At 52.3% G+C, this 19,603-nt stretch overlaps 1 protein-coding gene across 1 annotated transcript in view; it reads right to left on the reverse strand.

The window, feature by feature from the left end:
- Positions 1 to 19,603, reverse strand: part of Ksr1 (kinase suppressor of ras 1) — a gene marked incomplete at its 3' end in the record, with an annotated part of 130,290 nt that overhangs the window by 15,173 nt on the left and 95,514 nt on the right. Inside the window, exons 3-9 of the mRNA XM_023719848.1 lie at positions 12,728 to 12,884; positions 8,920 to 9,349; positions 6,455 to 6,459; positions 3,226 to 3,286; positions 1,674 to 1,757; positions 275 to 336; positions 75 to 181 (exon numbers count right to left, since the gene is read on the reverse strand). Coding sequence (XP_023575616.1) covers positions 75 to 181; positions 275 to 336; positions 1,674 to 1,757; positions 3,226 to 3,286; positions 6,455 to 6,459; positions 8,920 to 9,349; positions 12,728 to 12,884 — 906 coding nt within the window. The remainder of the gene's footprint in view (positions 1 to 74; positions 182 to 274; positions 337 to 1,673; positions 1,758 to 3,225; positions 3,287 to 6,454; positions 6,460 to 8,919; positions 9,350 to 12,727; positions 12,885 to 19,603) is intronic.

Here is a 19,603-nt window from a genome sequence, read left to right on the forward strand (position 1 = left end):
GTGTCCTTGTCCTCCTCCCCGACTGGCTGGCTGAGGGGCGCTGTGTGAAAACCTTTGGGTGGCTGACCATATACCTTCTTTGTCAGTGCCTTGGGGAGGGTTCCAAAATGGGGCTCAGCAGCTCTGTCCACTGGGTTGTTGATGTCCGAGGGGACAGATTCTGTCCTCCGAAGCCGGGTTACTGGATGAGAAAGGGGACCGATTAGCAAGGAACAGACCACACTGCGCAAGATTCAGCCGCATTCCCGGAGGCAGAGGAGAGGCAGGCACTTACGTGGAAGGAAGGAGATTCTACAGGCAGGGGCTTCCTTGGTACATTTGTTGTGGCATTTCAACCTGGAAACAAAGAGAGAAGTCAGTGGTTGGAGGCCTGCGAGCACCACAGGGAGCTCTGTGCAGCTCTCTGCCTAGGCCTAGGTCCCCACCACGCTCTCCACAAACATGCGCCCCACGGCAGCACAGTGGGCCACAGTCAGCAGAGCAGGTGGCCTCAGGGCACGGCAGGCTGCGCTGTGCCCACTTAAACTTATGAGAAGAGAGACCTACCATGGCTTTCAGAAAGCTCCAGACAGATCTAATAATATTAATAATAATTAGGAGAATGTTTGTGTTTTTGAAGGCTCCCAGGGATGCCATGGGCAGCCCAAGGCCAGGAGCAGCCGGGCTGGGCCATCCTCTGGACTCTACTGGCGTCACTGAAATGGGCTGACAGCTGCTGCAGTAGTAGGGCAGAGAGGAGCTCGGGAATCCTGCACTCATCACCCCAGGATGGGAGTAGAGGCCTCCAATTCATTCCTAAGCCAAATGGCCAGTAGCCACAGGAAACCAGACTGGAGAGAAAACTCTGGGACTTCCTCAGGGTCGGGGTCATCAGGAACAGGATCCAGCCAGCTCACACACCCTGGACCCACCCCCGAGGATTGGACCAGGGCCCGGAGTCCAAGTCAGGCACAGGAGCTCAGAGTCCTGGAGTAATCTCTATGGACTCATCTTCCCAGATGTATAAATTTAACAAAAAAAAAAAAAAAAAAAACAGAAGCCCAGGAAGGGCGAGCACAGTATCCCAAGTCACACAGCAACACAGGGCCAATATGGGCCAGGAACTAAAACTGGAGGACCACCCTCCATGAAGTAAGGGCATACAAACTGCAAATGACAGACAGACTGCTTTCTCCAGCCACCCCCACTGTCTCCTATCTTTATTCTTCTTTCCACTAGAATCCACAATACTCTGAGGACAAAAAGGGCTAGCTGGGTACAGAATCTATATGCTCAAAGTCTCATTTGGCCACTTTATAAGCCAACTGTTTTTACCATGTCTGTCCCCATTTCCCACCCCATCCTATCCTTTCTTTTCCAATCCCTGTGCTTAAAATGTGAGGGCTAAATTTCCCACAAGAGTCCTTGATTTCTTCTCTGACTCTGGATTCTTTCTCCCTTGGTCTACCTGGGAAATTTCTAGTCATCCTTCAAAGCCCACCTCAAATATCCCTTTCCTCCAGTAGTACCCCACTGCACGCCCTAGAGAGGCCTGATCAGATCACCCTGGCGTGCTGAGTGGGATTACGATTGGCTGGTTCCCAGGAACCCCTCTGACCTGAGGCCAAGAACAATAAAGCAGTAAGACTGTCCCAAAGCTAAAGTCTTTGCTGCCTCCCCTCCTCGCCCAGCACCTGCAGTGCTTGCACTTCACTCCGAACATCATGCTCTTCTGGCACACGTGGCAGACCTGCGACAGCCAGGACTTGGTGGAGAACCTGCGGGGGATGACAGGCACGTGGGACCAGGGCCTGGGCACAACAGGGTTTCCAAGGGCACACGGAAACCTGACCCCAGCCCAGCATCCTGACAGCTTTCTCCAGGGACTGTGGTTTCTCCCCGGGGACGTAGATCGCTCGGCCAGAGTCACCACTGCCAGCATCCTGCAGCTGGGGTGGTCACACACATGGATGAGCCGTCACAGTGCCCAGTGTGCCTGCCCTCTGACCCAGCAATGCTCGGCCTAGGAACCTACCCAACAGACACTGCCCAGAGGCTCAATGTAAGGACCAGATGCTCTGCGGAAATCACCCAATTTAAAGCAGTCTAAGAGTGTGCATATTAAGTTCAATTTGTGTAACTGTAAAAAGAAAGCAAAAAACATACTACCTATGTATCTGCTTATAAAAAAAGTATTTCTCACAAGATATAGTAGCCACTTCGGAGGCCAAACGGGGAACTCAGGACCCAGGGGAAGGGAGAGGGAGCTTTTGTCTCTCTTCAACCTCTTGAATTTTGCATGTAGGCATGTATTTTCAGTCCAAAGTCTGAACAATTAAAAAACCAGACAGACTGCAAGGAGGATGGGGTTGAGTGCGTGGTGTCCTCCAGCAAAGGACCATCCAGGGCCTAAGAGCAGACGGTTCATTTTTAGAGAACAGAACTTTTAAAAACATAGTACATCATATTAAGGACAGAAGGGATGTACACAGTACTCGGGGAGGACTTTAAAACCCATCCACAAGCACTCCGCCCCTCAATCACGACCACCTCAGGAGTCAGGCAGGTCTAGGGCTCTCGTGCAGTGTGCAGGCCAGGAAAGTGCAGAGTCGGCAGGCCGTGGGCCTCAGCCAGCTGTGCATGGTGCCCTGACCCTTCTCCCAAGGTTCTGCTTTGCAGGATTCCAGACCAGACAGGGTTCCAATCTAAGGTCCCTGCCCACCCACCCCAGGCTCACTCTGTCTCACAGGTACTGTATCCCTGGGCCATCACTCAACCCTTGGGGGTCAGGGCTCCCTCTGGCAGAACCCTTGGCACGAGAAGTGCTCACATTCCCCCAGGAGACGGCAGGCCATGGCAGCTTGCACTGAGCTCCCCACTGGGCTTTCAACAGCTTCTAACGGGGTAGTGAGAGCACTGGTGTCCCAGGGCCTTGTCCTGCCAGCCGTCCACGCAGATCCCTGTTGTCAGCACACTGGCCTCCCAAGCACTAGGCAGAGGCCTCTGGGTGGGGGGCCCCTGTTGGGGGGCCCTATAAGCCTCTCTCTATAGGTATAAGTGTTGGCTGGTGAGGAAGAGACCCCAAGAAGGGTGGTGGCTGGCAATAAGGCAAGGGTTCAAGGTGCAGAGCTCTGTCAGCCAGGGGAGTAGGCAGGCAGGCAGAGCCCCAGTAAACAGCTACCAGGAAAACTGCCTGGCTCAGCTGGGGACTCCCTACACCCTATACCCTTCCCCACCCAGACCTACCTGTGTGTCACTGAGAGCCCGATGTCCCTTCGTACCATCTGTGGGGATCCATGAGAGAGATCTGCGAGGAAAGACGCCAGGTTGGACAAGCTGAAGGAAGCTCTGCCTGGGACAGCTTGTGCCTGGCACCCTCCAGTTCAGAAGTTACAGGCCAGATAGGATGTGATGGGTACACAGCAGAAAATTAACTAAGCTCAACCACACTGGGGGGCAGGTCAGCTAGGTCAGGGAAGCGAAGTGGTCACCCGCACGCCAGGCTTGGTCTCTAGCCACTGTCACTGCCAGGCCTCTTCAAATGCTGTCTGCTGTCCCTGCAAATTTCTCCCTGGGTGGAGGCAGCCTCAAAGAAAAACCTGATGCAAGGGCTGGAGATATAGCTCAGTGGTATAGCGCCTGCCTGGCAAGCATGAGGTCATGAGTTTGATTCCCAGGACCAAAAAAAAAAAAAAAAAAAGCCTGGTGAGATAGCACATGGCTGCAATTCTAGAACTTAGGAGGCTGAAGCAGGAGGATCACAAGTGAATTCAAGACCAATTTGGAACACATACCAAGACCCTGCCTCAAAAACACCAAAAAAGAAAAGCCCCCAAGCAATGCAAAGGCAAGAAAAGTTCCCCCACATTTGGTCTCATCCTTTCTCAGAGATATATTAGTCTTGCACAGCTTGACTCTGCTACTACTTATTGAGTGTCAGAAGCTTGAGCTCGAGCATAGCGCACGAGGCTAGTTAGCTACGTAGCTCAACCCCTGCCCTCCCAGGCCAGAGCCCTAGGAGACCCTTCTCTTACAGCCACCCTTGCTGGCTCTTGGCAGGAAGAGTGAAGACAAGGTAAGTCCCCACATGTCCAGGCCCACAGGGCGCTGTAGTAAGAACTCTGGGGCGTCCCAGGTACCCGCTTTCTTTGCCGAGTAAAGGGATATAGCCTTTAACTTGCCCTCAGCTGCCTCACTGGTAGGGCTCCCCCAAGATCAGGCAGCCCTGGTGCTTAAGGCAGAAGAGGACTGGGTAGTGGGTGAGCACTTGACATGGTCTCTACCCACCCACAGCCCCCATAACCAACTCAAGCCCCTGCCCCACCCTTTCTCCTCCCAAGCCCACAGATGGGCTTTAGGGGGGTCCAGCATCCCTCTGGACTGGTCGGCAGGACGTCAAGGGTTTTTCCCTGGAAATGGATCTAGACTTGCATTCAATTATTAAAGGGACCTGGGGGCAGAAAAGTTGAGGAACACAATGCTTGAGTGATCCGTGGTCATCTTGGGTCCTCTGAATGTGCCTCCCAAGGGTGAGACTCCTTCTCAAGTGCTGGCCCACATAGCTGGTGCTCATTACCTGCTGGTTCACCTACTATTATGATTTGCATGTAGCTATCCCCCCAAAGACTTATGCTATCATAGGGCAGCTTCTAGAGTTTGTGATAAATTCATGATCCAATGCTGGGATTATGGGTGTGAGTGCTATTCCTACCCTGGGGTGGGTAACCTGCATACAATGTGCAGAAGGAAGAAAAGCTGGCTAAAAGCCACCACTGCTGCCCCTCCCTTTGCTCTTTGCTGTTTTCCACCACCAGGAACTGCTGCCCTCTGCCACATGCTACTCTGCTTTGGAGCCAACTGAATATGGACTGAAACCTCCACTAACTGTGAGCTAAATAAACCTTTCCTTCCTTAAGTTTGGGTGTCGGGCAATTTGTCCCAGCAATGAGAGAAAAGAAACCAAGACACCAGTGCCACAGGAGAAGGCTGAAAGAACTGACCCCCAGTCCCTATACCATGGGGACTGTGATTGGGACAAAAGTCTCTTTGCCACCCTCTTGATAACTGGGGTCCCCACCATTCCATGACCTGTAGATCCTGGGCACATCTGCCATTGGAGCTGATACCTCTCACTTCCTCCTAGGGCCATTCCATCCTGGTCAACAGTCAAGGCCACCCAAATACACAGCTCTAAGGAGGGCCGGCGTCCAAAAGCAATATGGGAATGTGAGATGTCAACCACCCAGCTCAGAAGGCAACCGACTTGGACCATCAGCCTCAGGCGCAGGGTGGCAAGGTGAGATGGCCTGTGTGGCCAGAGTGCTGGCTATCTGCCCTGGATAGGAACACTGGTCCTCAAGGTCTGACATCCATGCTGCAGTGCCGGAGCTGTGTTACCAAGGTGAAGGAGGACAGGGATCAGGGCTGTGCTAGGGAGGAAGGGGCTGACTCTGCTAAAGGGCCTGACATTTCTGTGTATCCCTTGGGGAGAGGGAAGCACAAGTATTCTCCTTCAGCAGGTCACTGCCTGCTAAACCCCTCTCCCTCCCAAGACCGCACCCACAGTGACATCAGTCTCCTTAGCCAGCTACAGATGGTAGGAAACATATGCTGCTATTTTACTTAGGCAAAGAGAAACCCTGGCACTCCTACATTTCCACTCAATTAAAAGCAGACTCCAGGGGCTTGGTTGTATCTCACAAGGAAGGCCCAACAATACAGTTTGTGCAAGATCTAGACCCCAACCAGGCATGGAAGTCCATACCTATAATGCCAGCTCTTCTGGAGGCTGAGGCAGGACATTCACAAATTTAAGGCTAGCCTGGGCAACTCAGGGAGACTCTGTCTTAAAATAAAAAGGCTTGTGAATGTAGCTCAGTTGGTAGAGTGCTTGATTATCATGGGGGAGGCCTTGAGTTTCTTCACTCTTCAGTACTGCCCCCTCCACCCTGTTCCCAATGTGGAGGTCATGAGGTGGAAAACTGGGGCCCAGGGCTACCTGAGCTTCCTCCTCCTCTCCTGTAGGGCATCCATATACTGCAATTCAGAGCTGTCTCTAGGAATGTCTAGCAATGTCCCTTTGCTAGTGAGAAGGTCCAGAGGACTCTGAGGGCAACTCAAATCCCTAAACTGGCCATAGGGTACCTCCCTCCCAGCAGCACTGCTTTACCTGACAGCCCAGAGGTCACTGTAGGGACAGCAAGGTGGAGACAGGGCTCACCACAGCGCTACCACGGACCATGACACTCTCCACATCTCTACTTCCCAGACCACAGCCGCTGCTGGGCTGGGGCCAGCTGTGTTTTAAGTCCACCCATGTCAGAGCTACTTCCTGGAGTGGTCATCAGTGCCTCTGCTTCTGGGCTATGGAAAGGCCAATCAGGCCAAGAGAGGAACAAAGAATCCACCCCTGATGGGGACAGCAACACAAACAGGATTCCCAGTGGCAGAGGGGATGAAAATGAATCACTCTTACCAAACCTGAAAGAGACAAAAAGAAAAGGGAAGGATTATGTCACCATACTGGTTCAGCAAGTTAGCAGAACATTACCCCTTAGGAAAGAGCAGGCAAGGAACTGGTGCAAGGGACAGAGGTATGGTTCGGAGCTAGGCTGGCTGAGGGACTGTAGGAAGGCCTGTGATCTCTATGGGGACATTTCCTCCACAGGAAGGGCCAGACGGTCCCTTCCAGGGGACGTGGAAACAACAGCCTGGGCTGTGCACTCTAGGACATTAGCCAATTTAAATCTTGCCAGCCACCCAGCATGGCTGACTTCATCCTATTTCACAACTGGGGAAACCAAGGCTCTCGGAGTGCAGGCAGAAAGGACCGGTCCGCTGGAGAGGTGGTGGTTGAGCAAGAGCCCTGAGAAGACAGTTCCACAGAGTACCCCAAGAAGGGCCAGGCAGGGAAATGCTCCTGCAGCACTGGCGTTGCTCCCGGGACACAGGAGCCAGAGGAAGACGGGCACTCTGCCACTCTCAAGGGTTACCATGGCAGCCTGTGCATCCATGCCAGTGCTAGTTTTAGTGGCACAGATTTTGGGGGTTGAGGGGTGACTCTCAGGGTCTGAGGCTGGTGAACGTCCTGGCAGCAGCTCTGCTCTGCACCCAGGGCATGAGAACGAGAGCTGAGCTTCATGCTCTTCTCGGATGGGGGACAAGGCGCCAGCCACAGTCCTCTGCAAGGCAGCATGTTCACCCGGTAGTATTGCACCCCGCAGCCAAGTGTAGGTGGGCCCAGGCCCCAGTGGAGCAGCCTGACCATAAGGCAGCCAGGGAACACCAGGTTCCTGCGCTTCAGGCGGTGCCCTCAAAGCCCTCAGAGCTCCCCAGGGAACTCCACAGCAGAGGGGAGGGGTTTTACCCCTCTCTCTAGCAAACATGACCCTAAGCCTAAGAGAGATCAGGGCCCAGGCACCCTCTCCAGGTCAGGGAGAGAAGCCAAGATGTACCCCAGCCTTTAAGGTGCAAGACAGTAAGAGGCTCCCTGAGAAAACAGCCTTCTGTCCTTCCATCCTGCCCATACAACCAGATCGGTAGGGACAATCTTTATAACAGCAATAAAGACAATGATCTAAGTATCCACCAAAAGGACAAGTTAGATAAACTATGTAATGGAACAAGTTTTTAAAAACAAAGGTGCTTGAATTTTTAAAAACTTATACAAAATAGAAATCCTAGTGGGTTCGTGAAAGGACAGCCAGGTGGCAAGAAAAACGGTGAGAGGCACACATCCTACCAGGCACCCCTAAGGACAAATATGAGCCACAGGGCTAATGCATTTTTGACCATGTGGCTGTCACCTACTCAAAACGTATAGATAAAAATACATTTATATTTAAAAAATGAGTAAGATACTGCAAGACATACTGACTGATGTTCTCAGAGTTATCAAGGTACAGTGAAAATCAAGTCATGGGACTGAGTCCAAGGTATGTGACAGCCATTAGCATTTTGAGCCTAATGTTCCAGTTTCCCCTTCTGGCCATATTGGACAACAGCATCATTTGTTCCCTTGATCGGGCAAAACCATGAGCAATGAGGAGAGCTTCTAAAAAGGGTATAGTTATTCAATATCCCGGGAGGATTGGTTCCAGGACTCCCTCCACCATGGACACTAAATTCTGCAGACACTCAAGCTCCCTATTAAAAATGGCCTAACATTTGCATATAACCCACATATATACTCCCATATACTTTGTTCTTGTTGTTTTGTTTTCAGGGTTTTTGTTTTGTTGTTTTTTTTTTTAAACTGGGAATCAAACTCACAATCTTGCACTTACCTGGCAAGCATTATGCCACTGAGCTACATAGCCCCTGTCCTCTCCTGTACACTCATCTCCAGATTACTTATAAGACCCAACACCATGTAAATGCATAGACAATAATGACAAGAAAAACACTGCACATGCTCAGGACAGGCACAACCACGGCAGGTCTAACTTCTAACTTCGCAGTATGCATCAGCAACAAGGTAACTTTCTTTTCCCAAATATCCGCAATGCCTCCCCGGGTAAATTCCTTGGCTCCACAACCCATGGACACTCAGAGGGCCCACTGCACTGAACACCGGTGCTGGACACCCAGGATTTACCGTTGTCTCTGCACAGCGGCCAAGGATGTCCACGTCTTGGCTGCTCTAACCTGCCTGTGACCTGAGAGGAGGCTGACCCACAAGGGACAGGCAGCACAAATGCAGAAAAAAATCTTTGTATCATGGAGACTTAGAGACTACCTGTTACTTCGACCTACCCTGACATAAATGGCATCATGTTATTTGTGCATATATATCTATTGGGCTTCAGCCCAAACCGCTAACGTCAAAGGGGGGCTAGACTGAAAGATGGGGGCACCTTTTGCTTTTCATTTCACACATATCTACACTGGCAGGCTCAGTCTTCCCACCTTTGTGCGGGAGAAGCCACAGGCCAGACCCACCTCATGGAGGACACCTCGTCAATGCGGTTTCCCAGCTGCGACTCATGTGACTTGCTCCGGGTGAGTGCGGGGAAGCTCGGCAGCAGCTGGAAGACCTTGCGGCTGGGTGGCGGGGGCGTCCGGGGCGGCTTCAGCTTGGCATGGCGGCGCAACTGGGGCGTGGTGGGAGGGGTGATGAGACTGTGTGGACCACGGGGCGTCAGCCGGCCACTGGCATGCAGCAGGCTACAGGTGTCCAAGACCCCCACACTGAGGCCAGGAGCCGGGGAGTCACAGGCACCCTGGGCACCACTGCCCCCTCTGCCCAGCAGGGAGCTCCCAGGGGGCCAGGGCACGGTGGCCGGTGACAGAGAGTCCACGCATGGCCCTGAGCTGCTTTCCCGACGAGCCTCGCAAGAGCCCCAGCCAGAGTCCTCCTTGTGCTCCCCTCCTGTGGGCGAAGGACACATGTCACAGAAGGCTGAGACCAGCAGAGATCTGCAGCAGTGAGGGAGGTCCAGGTGAGCCCTGGGTCTGAGGATGGCCTTCCTTAGCAGAGGCTCCGCCCCCCAACCTTCACACCTCGTGCACAGGGCCCTGCTGATTGATGCCAGCAGCCCAGGTATGACTGTCCCCATTGCATGGAGGAAGACCAAGGCCCAGAGCAGGACTGGGTCATGCAGGGCTCTCACTGTCGTGTCTGGGAGCAGCAAGCTGGGAAACCATCCCAACACAGCGGTGGCCTTAGTCAGAAAGCAAACAGTAACTGAGCCATCAGACTTAGGAAAAAGAAGGTGGGATGGGTAGAGAAAGGGAAACTTCAGTTCAAGAAAATTCAAGGGCTGGCATGTAGCTCGGTGGGAGAGCTGTCACCTAACGTGCTGAGGTGTGGGTACGTACCCAGCACCACAACAAAGAAAAGAGAATTAACTCAGATGTCAGCAAAGCAGGCTGCCAACACTCACACAGCAATCCCTTCCTTTTTATTTATTTTTTTTGGGGGGGCAGTACTGGGGAATTGAACTCATGACCTTGAACTTGCCAGGCAAGCACTTATTCTACTGAGCTATCTCCCCAGCTCCAGCAATCCCTTCCGAGCGGAGCCTGCAAGTGACTCCTTGCTGCCCCCATCATCACCCTCTCTGGCCACAAAGATCTTAAGGCTCTGTGGGCTCGAGCTCAATGGCAGAGTCGGTCCTCTCATTCAACCCTCTGCTAGAGGATGGGCATAAAGGTATAAAAAAAAAAAAAACCCCCCCCCCAGCTTAGCAAGACCAATGAGTGGGAGTGACAGACATGCAACAAAGTGTGCTGTGACAACGTGGGGACTCTGGAGAGGAAGGTGGATCCACACTCAGCCTGGGGTGAGGCCAGACAGTGGGCAGCAGGGAAGGGAAGTGTACCAGGTGGGGGCAACAGCACATGCGAAGCATGAGAACACAGCACCTTCGGATAATGACAGAGTCCCTCGGGCCTCAAGAGACTGGAACAAGTGTGGGACAGGCAAGCTATGAGGATGGAGGGCTCAGTCCACCTGCAGCCACCTCAGGAAAGGCCTCAGGTGTCTTGCTACAGATCACGCAGGTTTAGCCAGTAGAGGTGGGAAAGACTCTGAGGGGTGGAGGGCGGGGGCAAGAGCCAAGGCCACCAGGGGGAAGGGCAGGGGGCTCTCTCCTCTCAGGACCCAGGGAGAGTGACAGCAGAAGGAGACTTTGCACCTCAGCGCTGGAGCCCTTTACTACAAGTTGCACCTGGGCCATCTCCCTCAGCCTCACCACAGTGCTTCCTTCTCCCCTGTGGCTGGGAGAGGTCAGCCAGCTACAAATAGGAGGGTACAGAAGAGCATGGGATGGGAGGGGAGGGGAGGGGAGGGTAGCTGAACCCCTCAGTCCTGCCCACAGCACTGTGTTCCTTCTCACCTACAATGCTATGGATTTTGAATACAGAAAAACATCTTTGGAGGTAATGACCTGTGCGAGGCTGTCTGAGGTGGTCTCGCTGTCTAGGATCTCTGGGAGTAGAGGAGACTTAGCCTCCACAGTTCATGAGGTTCCTCTATGATTCCACGCCCTCTGCCAACAACCCTCCCCCACTTCACGTCACACTGGCTTTCTATTTTGTTTCTAGTGAGCTAGGCAGGGTGAGTTAGCCTCGTCTGACACTGTGGTTCCTTTAAAACTGCAGCCACAATGACACTTCGGCTTATAATACGCCAGCCAACTGATATTTTCCTGCTGACTGGATGATAACACAGTTCCACGAATCCGTGGACAAGTCTGCCACCCAAGAAAAAGGCTCCAAATTCGTCAAGTCACCTGTGGTCATCACGGCTCTAGGTCAGTTCAGGGAGGGTGAATGGGACCTGAGGGGATGCCACATAGTCATGGCAGCAGCTGCTTGACAGTGGCTGTGGCGATGCTCACAGACGAGTTCATGAACTGATTACTGATGCCTGCTATGGACCAGGAAGGGAGTGTCAGTGAGAACTGCCCATCACTCACCTGTCCTAAGACCAGAGACCACGAGGGACATGACGTCCACAGGTCCCATCGCTGCACACACCTAACACCCAAAAGAGCAGCACCTAAGCAGTCTACCGAGCTTGTTTCATCTTCACAGCAGCTGAAGCATGGAAAGCTAAGGAGCTGGTGGTGGTCCCACCGGCTCTAAGTGGCCACACAGACGCCCAATCCACAACCCACCTGTACCATGACTGGGCTGCAGCGAATGGCAGGAGGTGGGTGGATGCACTACAGAGCTCCCAGCCCAGGATGCCGGCCTTTGTGATGCTGAGCACCAGCACCGGAGTCCAGGGCTCAAACCCCGCCCATCGCCAACTGCTGTGTGTCCTCAACCAAACCCTTCCCCCCCTCTTGCTGGGCTCGGGGCTCAGCCTTCTCCTCTATGGGTGCAGGGACCATGGGTCACACCCTTGTCATTTATCTCCAGCACCTGCCAGGTTGCCCACAGATCAAGATTTTCTAAATTGGGTGAAACTCTACATAGTACTCCATGTTCAGAGGGCTTGATGCAAAGCAGCTAGGGAAGAATTAAACCAAATGCTCTTGGGGTGGGAGGAATCAAGCAGAGCATAAACCTTACTGATTTCCTTAAGCCTCAGGCAGCTGCTTAAGATAGGCAACCCAGATAATTAAAAAGGGGCCTAATTCCATTCATTGAGCGCATGTTAATGCCTCCTCTGTGCGGTAGAAGGAGCGTTAAGTCAGGCATTTGAAGCTATTTCCAAGGCAAGATTTAGACAGCCTGTGAATAATTCCCAAGGTCCTCGTAATGGCAGGATTATACACTCAGCTGGAACAGCCATGTACACGCTCCCAGCTGAAAAGGCCATACAAGTTCTCTAATCAGGCTTGGCTCAGGCTAAGGCCCCATCAGCGTGTGTTTCTGAGCACAGAACACAGCCTGCCACTGGGGCTGGGAGCAAGAGGGGACAGGGCTGGGGACAGACAGACCACAGAAGGGACTGCAGAAAGCTGGTGGAGGGCAAGTCATAGAGGGCCGGCCAGCAGGGTTTCTAACAATGGCTAATGCTTCCTGGGCTTGATGGGCCTGACCAAATAGGACCCAGAGCTCTGTGGACCCTGGGAAGCCTCCCTCATTATGTGCCCAGGTCCATCGCATAATCTGAACATCCACCCAGCCTTTCCAAGTCTCCGGCCCCAGGAAATCCCCGGCCACACCTGCTGTGGCCCATGGCCCACTATGGCAGAAGATCTACCCCCTAGCCCACCCCTGGAGACCAGCAATACCAGAAATTTGGGCACAGGCAGAGACCTAGTACAAGGGGAAGACAGCAAGCCCTACCTACCCAGGCCTGTCACCTTCCGCAGACAGGTAAGGGCTTGCTGCAGGCGGCCACACTCCTCGGCGCTGGCCCCACAGCGCTGCAGCATCTCCTTTGTCTTGGCCTCGTCCATCTCCAGCAGGGCATCCAGCTGATCCCCGGTGAGCTCTCGGAGGATCTCCTGAGGAGCACAGAAAGGACACGCAGAGAGCCGGGTGAGCAGGCAGGCAGGGCCTAATGCCCCGGCATCCGCGGCCCAGCCCTCCCCGCTGAGTGGCAGGGGCCAGCTGCCGAGTGGTGGGCCAGCCTCCCCCACCACTTGTCTGAAGAGACAGGCACCCTCCCCACCGCCACAGACAGCAGCTGAAGGGGAGACGCCAACTCTGGGATAGCTGCAGGGAAGGAAGGAAGAAAACACAGGAAAGCTGGGCATGAGGGAGTTTCTTTTTATTCCTCTACCTAGGAGTTAGGAATCTTGGCTACTGTTTACAATGACAAACACTTCAAAGAGGGCCCTTTACAACTGTGTCCTACCTGAAACAGACAAGAGAGATTTCAAATAAAGTTGGCCCAAAAGGGATTTAAAAAAATAAACAAATAATCCTCACCAGGCTTCACAGAGGCACTTACTAACTTATTTATTTTACTCATTTTTGAAAGCCAGTCATCTGCAGGGAGTCGAGGCACATGCCTGTAATCCGAACACTTGAGAGGCTCAGTCAAGACAATCAATGTAAGTTCAAGGTTAGCTTGTCTCAAAAAACTAAAAACAGAAACAATACCCAGTCACCCAATCCACGTGATACCTAAAGGGGACCAGACTGGCTGTGTCACCTAGTAGAAAGAGAAGAGACTGGAAGAACTTTAAGTTGATCTATGACTTTCACCCCACGTGCCATTCTTGATGACATTGTATTATACAGCGACAAGGAAATAGGCCAAGTAGGCTTACAAGAGCCCTTCACACACAAAAGATTTTCTCTGGGTAGCAGCTGAGTTCAATGTAAAAAAGAACTTGGTAAAGACTCTGTGGAGATAGAGGAGGAAACCTGAGAAGGAACACAAGTGGGCGACACCAGCTGACAGCCAGCAAGGAAATGGGGACCCTCGGGTCTACAGCCATAATGGGGCACTGAGAATGATATTCCCAAGAGGTGGCATTCGGGGGCATGTTGAGCGATGTGACCTAAACTTAGGAAATTAAAGGCTTTTCAAAGCAGACGTAGCCGCCAGGTCCTGTGGCCTTGGGTTGCTTCTCCCTCCCGGGGCAGGGAGACCTTCTCTCTGGAAGTCTCCTACCTGCATGAAGATCAGAACGCAGGCTGGGCATGGTGACACAAGCCTGTAATCCTGGCACAGGGGACTGAGGCAGGAGGACTGCATGTTCAAGTCCTGCCCAGACAACTAAGCAAGACCATTTCTAACTTTTTTATAAGATAAAGAAGGGCTAGGGATGCAGCTCAGGGATAGAGCAGCCGTGGAGTTTGATCTCCAGTTCAAAAGCATGGAGAAAATATAAAATCAGACTACACTAGGAGGCGCCACTGCCTCTGTCCCATCTGAAATCCCAGTGTCTACCTCAGAAAAGATGGCCAGGGACTGTCACTGTACCTGCATGGCCTTGCACTATCTATCCCTTGGGCGCACCCAAACTCCATGAGAATCCAAAGCTACACCCCCACATCCTCCTTCCCTTACAGAAACCTAGAAAATGTGTTGGGCTGGGGGTCGCACAGCCAGTGATTCTGTCTACGCACACAGCAGGTATGCGCGTCTTTTCTCCTATTCAATCTGCCTTCATGAATTTATTTCAAGGGATCGTGGAAGCGCAGAAAGGAAACTGCCTTTCTCCCTGAAAGCCGTAAGGCAAGGGATTCCTATCAACAACCTACAGGAACTCAGCAGCGTTCTCTTCCTCAACGCTTATGAATTACAGGCCTGCCTGACCTCCGCCTTATTCGGCCTTTTTAAATCCTAAGCAAGGAAGGTAGCAGAACCTTCACTGTCCACTACTGAGCTGTGAGCTACTACATGGGGGAGACTTTAAGTTGCTAAATATGTACAGAGCAATAGAAAAGCACCACAGAGCATGCATACTTGAATGGGGACCAACTGCCTTCAAAGTTTAGGCTTTCCTCAGAAGGCAGTACACACAGCTGATGTCCCTTGCCTTCAGGGGTGTGCATGAGGGAGGGGAATGTCAACACTAACAAGAAACTACAATGCAAAGGAACAGCAGAGAGCAAAAAGTAGTGCACGACCCACTGTGTTCTTTCTTTTTCTTTAGCCCTTTCTGTATTTTCCAGATTTTCTGTAACAGGGAAAGCTAGACGCGATCCTGAGAAGTTCACAGTTCTTAAGAACCCAATTTTTTTTAACAATTCCCACCCCTTGCAAGTTGTGTCTAATTTTACTTTAAAAAAGCAACATCCACTATCAGTGCCTTCACGATGCTGTAAGTCTTAAGACTCAAGCCCCGAAACTGATCCTGATGGAGAAATTGGCCAGGCTCTGAGGATAATGACGGAGAGCCCGCCCCAGCCCCTCACCCCACAGTGTCTTGGCCCCGCTGCACCTCACAGCATATGCCCCTCCCACCGGGGATGTGGGTGACAGTCGCTACCGTTTGCACCAAAATGAGAGACAGATGTGTAAAAGCACCAAGGAGCTCAGCGTTTGTCAGACAAACCTTTGCTGGCCAGAAACCCCCTCCAGAAGATAAAGAGGAAAGCAGGAAACCGCTGATGAGGACAGCACAGTCAGGGGAGGCTGATTAAATAATGATCCTCCCACCCCTGCCTTTTTTTCCGATTCTGCATTGCAAGCCACTCCTCTTTTACCTGAGGGAACTGGGGGGGGGGCCAGACTGGAAGTATTAACCCACCTGCTCCAAGCCCCGCCCACCTTCCACAGAGCCGGAGGGGTCCTAGAGTTCACCAATCACATCACCACCCACAGACACCCATACATCAGCACACACCCCGCAGACACGGACACAGACACAAGTTTCCAGGCTGGCTGTGATAACTCAGCTGTGCCCTGGAAGCTGAGATCTGCCTGATGGCGCCCGAGAGGGACCCAATCCCTAATCTACCAATTAATGCAAATGGGGTTCCCTTTGTGCCTTCCATTTTTTTCCCATAATTTTATTGATAAACAAATAGCAATGAGACAGTTTCAAATCAAATTGGTAGGACAGTTTCAATAATTAACACATTGCATCCATTCCTCCTAGTGGTTCTGTGCCTTCCTTTATCTTCCCCATCTCCCCACCTGCTCCAAGTTTCAGTTTCTCAAACCTACTTTCATATTTATTCCTACACTCACTCTTACCTACATTCATTATTACAAGGTCCTTGTCAGCAAACATATCCAGCGCTGGCGCACACTGACTTTGCGCTAAGCAGTTCCGCAGGGACAGTTGCTCCGTGTGTTGGGTTAAGGTTCTCAGACCTCATGTGAATTAATGAAAACAGCTGGGCAGAAGGAAGCCCAGATGTGCCAGATTCCACGGCTCCTTCAGTGGCTTCATGCTGTCACTTGGTCACTTGGAAAAGCCTTGGAACTTGAGACATTAATTTTTTTTTTGTAGGGGGAGGGGTGTAAATCCAAATTTTACCTACTTTCTGAATAAACTACAATGTAAAATGGAATGTTCTTTGTTCTTTGTGAACTAACACCTGGGAAAAGGGAAAGACAGAATACGTTCAGAGCCATCTGAAAAAATGAAAAATGTAAAAAGGCCACCCCATAGCTTCATATGAGCCAGATTGTGTCTCTTAGGCCGCTGTGGCTTCGGGCATCAGTGTGTTCCCCTCACACAAGGCAGGAGGGGCACCTCTCCCTTGCACTCGCTCCGTACGCTCCAACTCCAGTGTTAGAGGGAGAGCCAGACCAAACTGGTGGGTGGGCAGGGGTGCTGGCCAAGAGAGCCATTCTAGAGCCTTTATTATTGGAGCTACCCCTGCCTCTGCCAGGACAAGCCACTGGGCCGTGAATTAAGCACTCCCACAATCGTTAAAGTGGTCACTACACAGGCCACCGCGCCTGCGATTATCACTGGTACCCTAAGGAATTGTTCCTCTCTTGCTCAGTCCCCCTCCTTGCAGGGCCTGATTACTGAGCCATGACCCCGGCCTCCTTAGAAGCTGAGGTAGGAGGAATTTGCCACCAGTCCACAAGCACGTGATCTGGCAAAACAAAGGTCTCACCTCATAACTGTGAGGACAGAACAAATCACCTTCCTTAGGATAAGCAGAGCCACTAATCTGTGAATGGAGACTTTATAGGAAGCAATGTAATGCCCTCCAATGGTTGATCAATGACTTTTGGTTTGGTTTGGTTTGGTTTGGTTTGGTTTGGTTTGGTTTGGTTGAGACAGGGTCTCACTACATAAACCAGACTGATCTTGAAATCACTACATAGCCCAGGATAGCCCCAAACTCATGGTGATTCTCTTGACTCAGCCTCACAAGTGCTGGGATTACAAGCATGTGCCACCACACCTGGCTCAATGACTTCTAAAACTATAGGTTTCTAAAGCTATGGGCAAATGGGGAGGGACACCTCCCAGCAGCAAGGACTCTGGGTAGCCAGGCCTTTTCAACAAGCCACCCAGCCTAGATACAAAGTACCAGGCATCCAGACTATCTTAGGGCTCAAAGTTAACCAAGGGAAGAAAGGGTATGAGATACGTTATGCTTGAACCCAGGCATGAATATAAGAAGAAAAATATCGCCTACCAACCCAGGCCTGCAGCTAGAGGGGTCTTCCTGAGAGGCCCAGGGGCTGTGCTGATCCCGGGCAGTGGCCCTGATGTCACCCAGCATCATGGCTCAACCATGCCCCAAAGCAGCATGTAGGGATGTGACCTGCTACACAGTGACAGAACAGCCAAGGCTGCCTTACATCACCGCAAGCCAGAGGAACTCTCTCAACCTCTTGAGATGACCTCTAACCAAAAGCAGGTCAGGGGATCAACTTTACCTCTTGCTTAGGGTAAATATGTCGATAAAGTCATTCAGAAACCCTCTCCGGCCTGATACACCTGCCTAGAGGCCCAGAAGATACCAGGCCATCTCTTGGCCTCAGGCAAAGGGTCGTGTCCTCAGCCCCCATGGAATTCAGGAGAAGAGATGGGGCTCCAAACCCTTACTGCTTCCAGGAGAATCACTGCCCACCCTAGTTTCTGCCTAAAGAGGAAACTATGGCTAGAAACCAAGAGGAGAACATGAGGATGCCCGCCTGCTGACTAAAGATACCCAGTCCTGGGCCCATCGTGCCTCAGGCTGGCATGGGCACACAGGGGTGGGCAGCAGAACACTGCCTCCCTGGCTCTGCGCTCTCCTTTGAACCACAATCTGTGTTTCTCAGAAGTGACATTAATTTTTTCTTTCTGATAACAGTAAGACAGCAGGGCTAGCTGAGCTCTGATGGGCTCAAGTCTGTGTCAAATAAGACCACCATTACTGTGGCTGGCAAGATAGCTCAGCAGTCTAAAGCATCTGCTTAGGCAAGCGCAGGGAACACAGTCTGATCCCCGGCACCACATGCCACACTAGCCCCACCTGCTGGGTGGGCTGCGCCAGCCAGAGTCTGGGAATAGTGGCACATGCCTGTAATCCCAGCACTGGGGAGGCAGAAAACAGGAGGATCACCATAAGTCCAGGCTGGGTAGTGAAACTCTGCAACAATCAAATACATTGGGGGGTGGCTGGAGAGATGGCTCAGTGGTCTAAAGCACCTACTTGAAACAAGCTTGGCAAAGCACAGGGACCGCGGTTCGATCCCCAGCACCACATGCCAGCCAGACCCGCCCCCTGGTGGGCTGAGCTGGCCACACACACACACACACAATAAATAAATGTAATAAATAAAAATAAATAAATATTAAAAAAAAAAACAAATACATTGGGGGGCGGGGAGGCAGGGAGGCAGGGAGGGAGGCAGGGAGGCAGGGAGGCAGGGAGGCAGGGAGGCAGGGAGGGAGGCAGGGAGGCAGGGAGGGAGGCAGGGAGGCAGGGAGGCAGGCACAGAGACAGAGACAGAGACGAGAGGGAGAAGAGAGGAGAAGAAAGCCAAGCCAGGCCACCATTACCAGGAAACTACTGGTCTCTGTTCTCCACAGCCGAAAGCAGGGACGGTTTGGCCACACTGGGAATCAGATGGTGTCCTGGGACTTACCAGCAGCCACGGGGTAGCCTGGTGTCTATACTTAGAAACCTGTGCCACTGACACTAGGAGCTGTCCACACTCACTTGGTCAGTGAGGAGGACTGTGGGTATGCCAGGGGCCTTTGGCAGGGACACCTGCACAGATGTGCCAAAGTCTGAGCAGAACTGAGAGGACCATGGGCAGGGAGGAGCAAAGGGCAGGCCTGTGCTTTGCTTTTCTCAGTCCAGGCACATAGGATGAGTCAGCAGCATAAGGCCCCCTTATAGAGCTGGAGGTGTGGCCCCCAGCTTCCCTGGTGTGATGACAAGGTGAGGTCACACCAGCAAGGCTAAAGGTGGTCTCCTACAACCATAAGAGTGGTGACGGAAGCGCCCATACATCCCTCTGAGGCTGGGGAAGAAGAGGAAGGCGTGGGTGTTCCTATGGCGCCCCAGCGAGAAGCCTGTATGCCTCAAGCTCACAAGGGAGCACCTGACAGGCATTCCTCCCAGCCTGCTGGGCTGAGGGAGCTGGAAGAGCGAGATCTGGATAATAATAGCTAGATATTCTAAGGGGCTTGAAGCAGCAGGGCCTGGGTGGGCAGCCTCTGAGTTCCACAGGGCTCAGAAACTAGCTTAGCGATGCTGAATTGGCCCAAGCACAGTTTGCAGATCCAGCCTATGCCATTCCCCACCCCCAAGAAACAAGCAGAACAAAGATCCTGCTAAAGAAGGCAGCATCGGGAGG

The sequence above is a fragment of the Octodon degus genome, unplaced genomic scaffold (assembly GCF_000260255.1).
Source record: "Octodon degus isolate 3935 unplaced genomic scaffold, OctDeg1.0 scaffold00072, whole genome shotgun sequence".
In the NCBI taxonomy this organism is placed as follows: Eukaryota; Metazoa; Chordata; class Mammalia; order Rodentia; family Octodontidae; genus Octodon; species Octodon degus.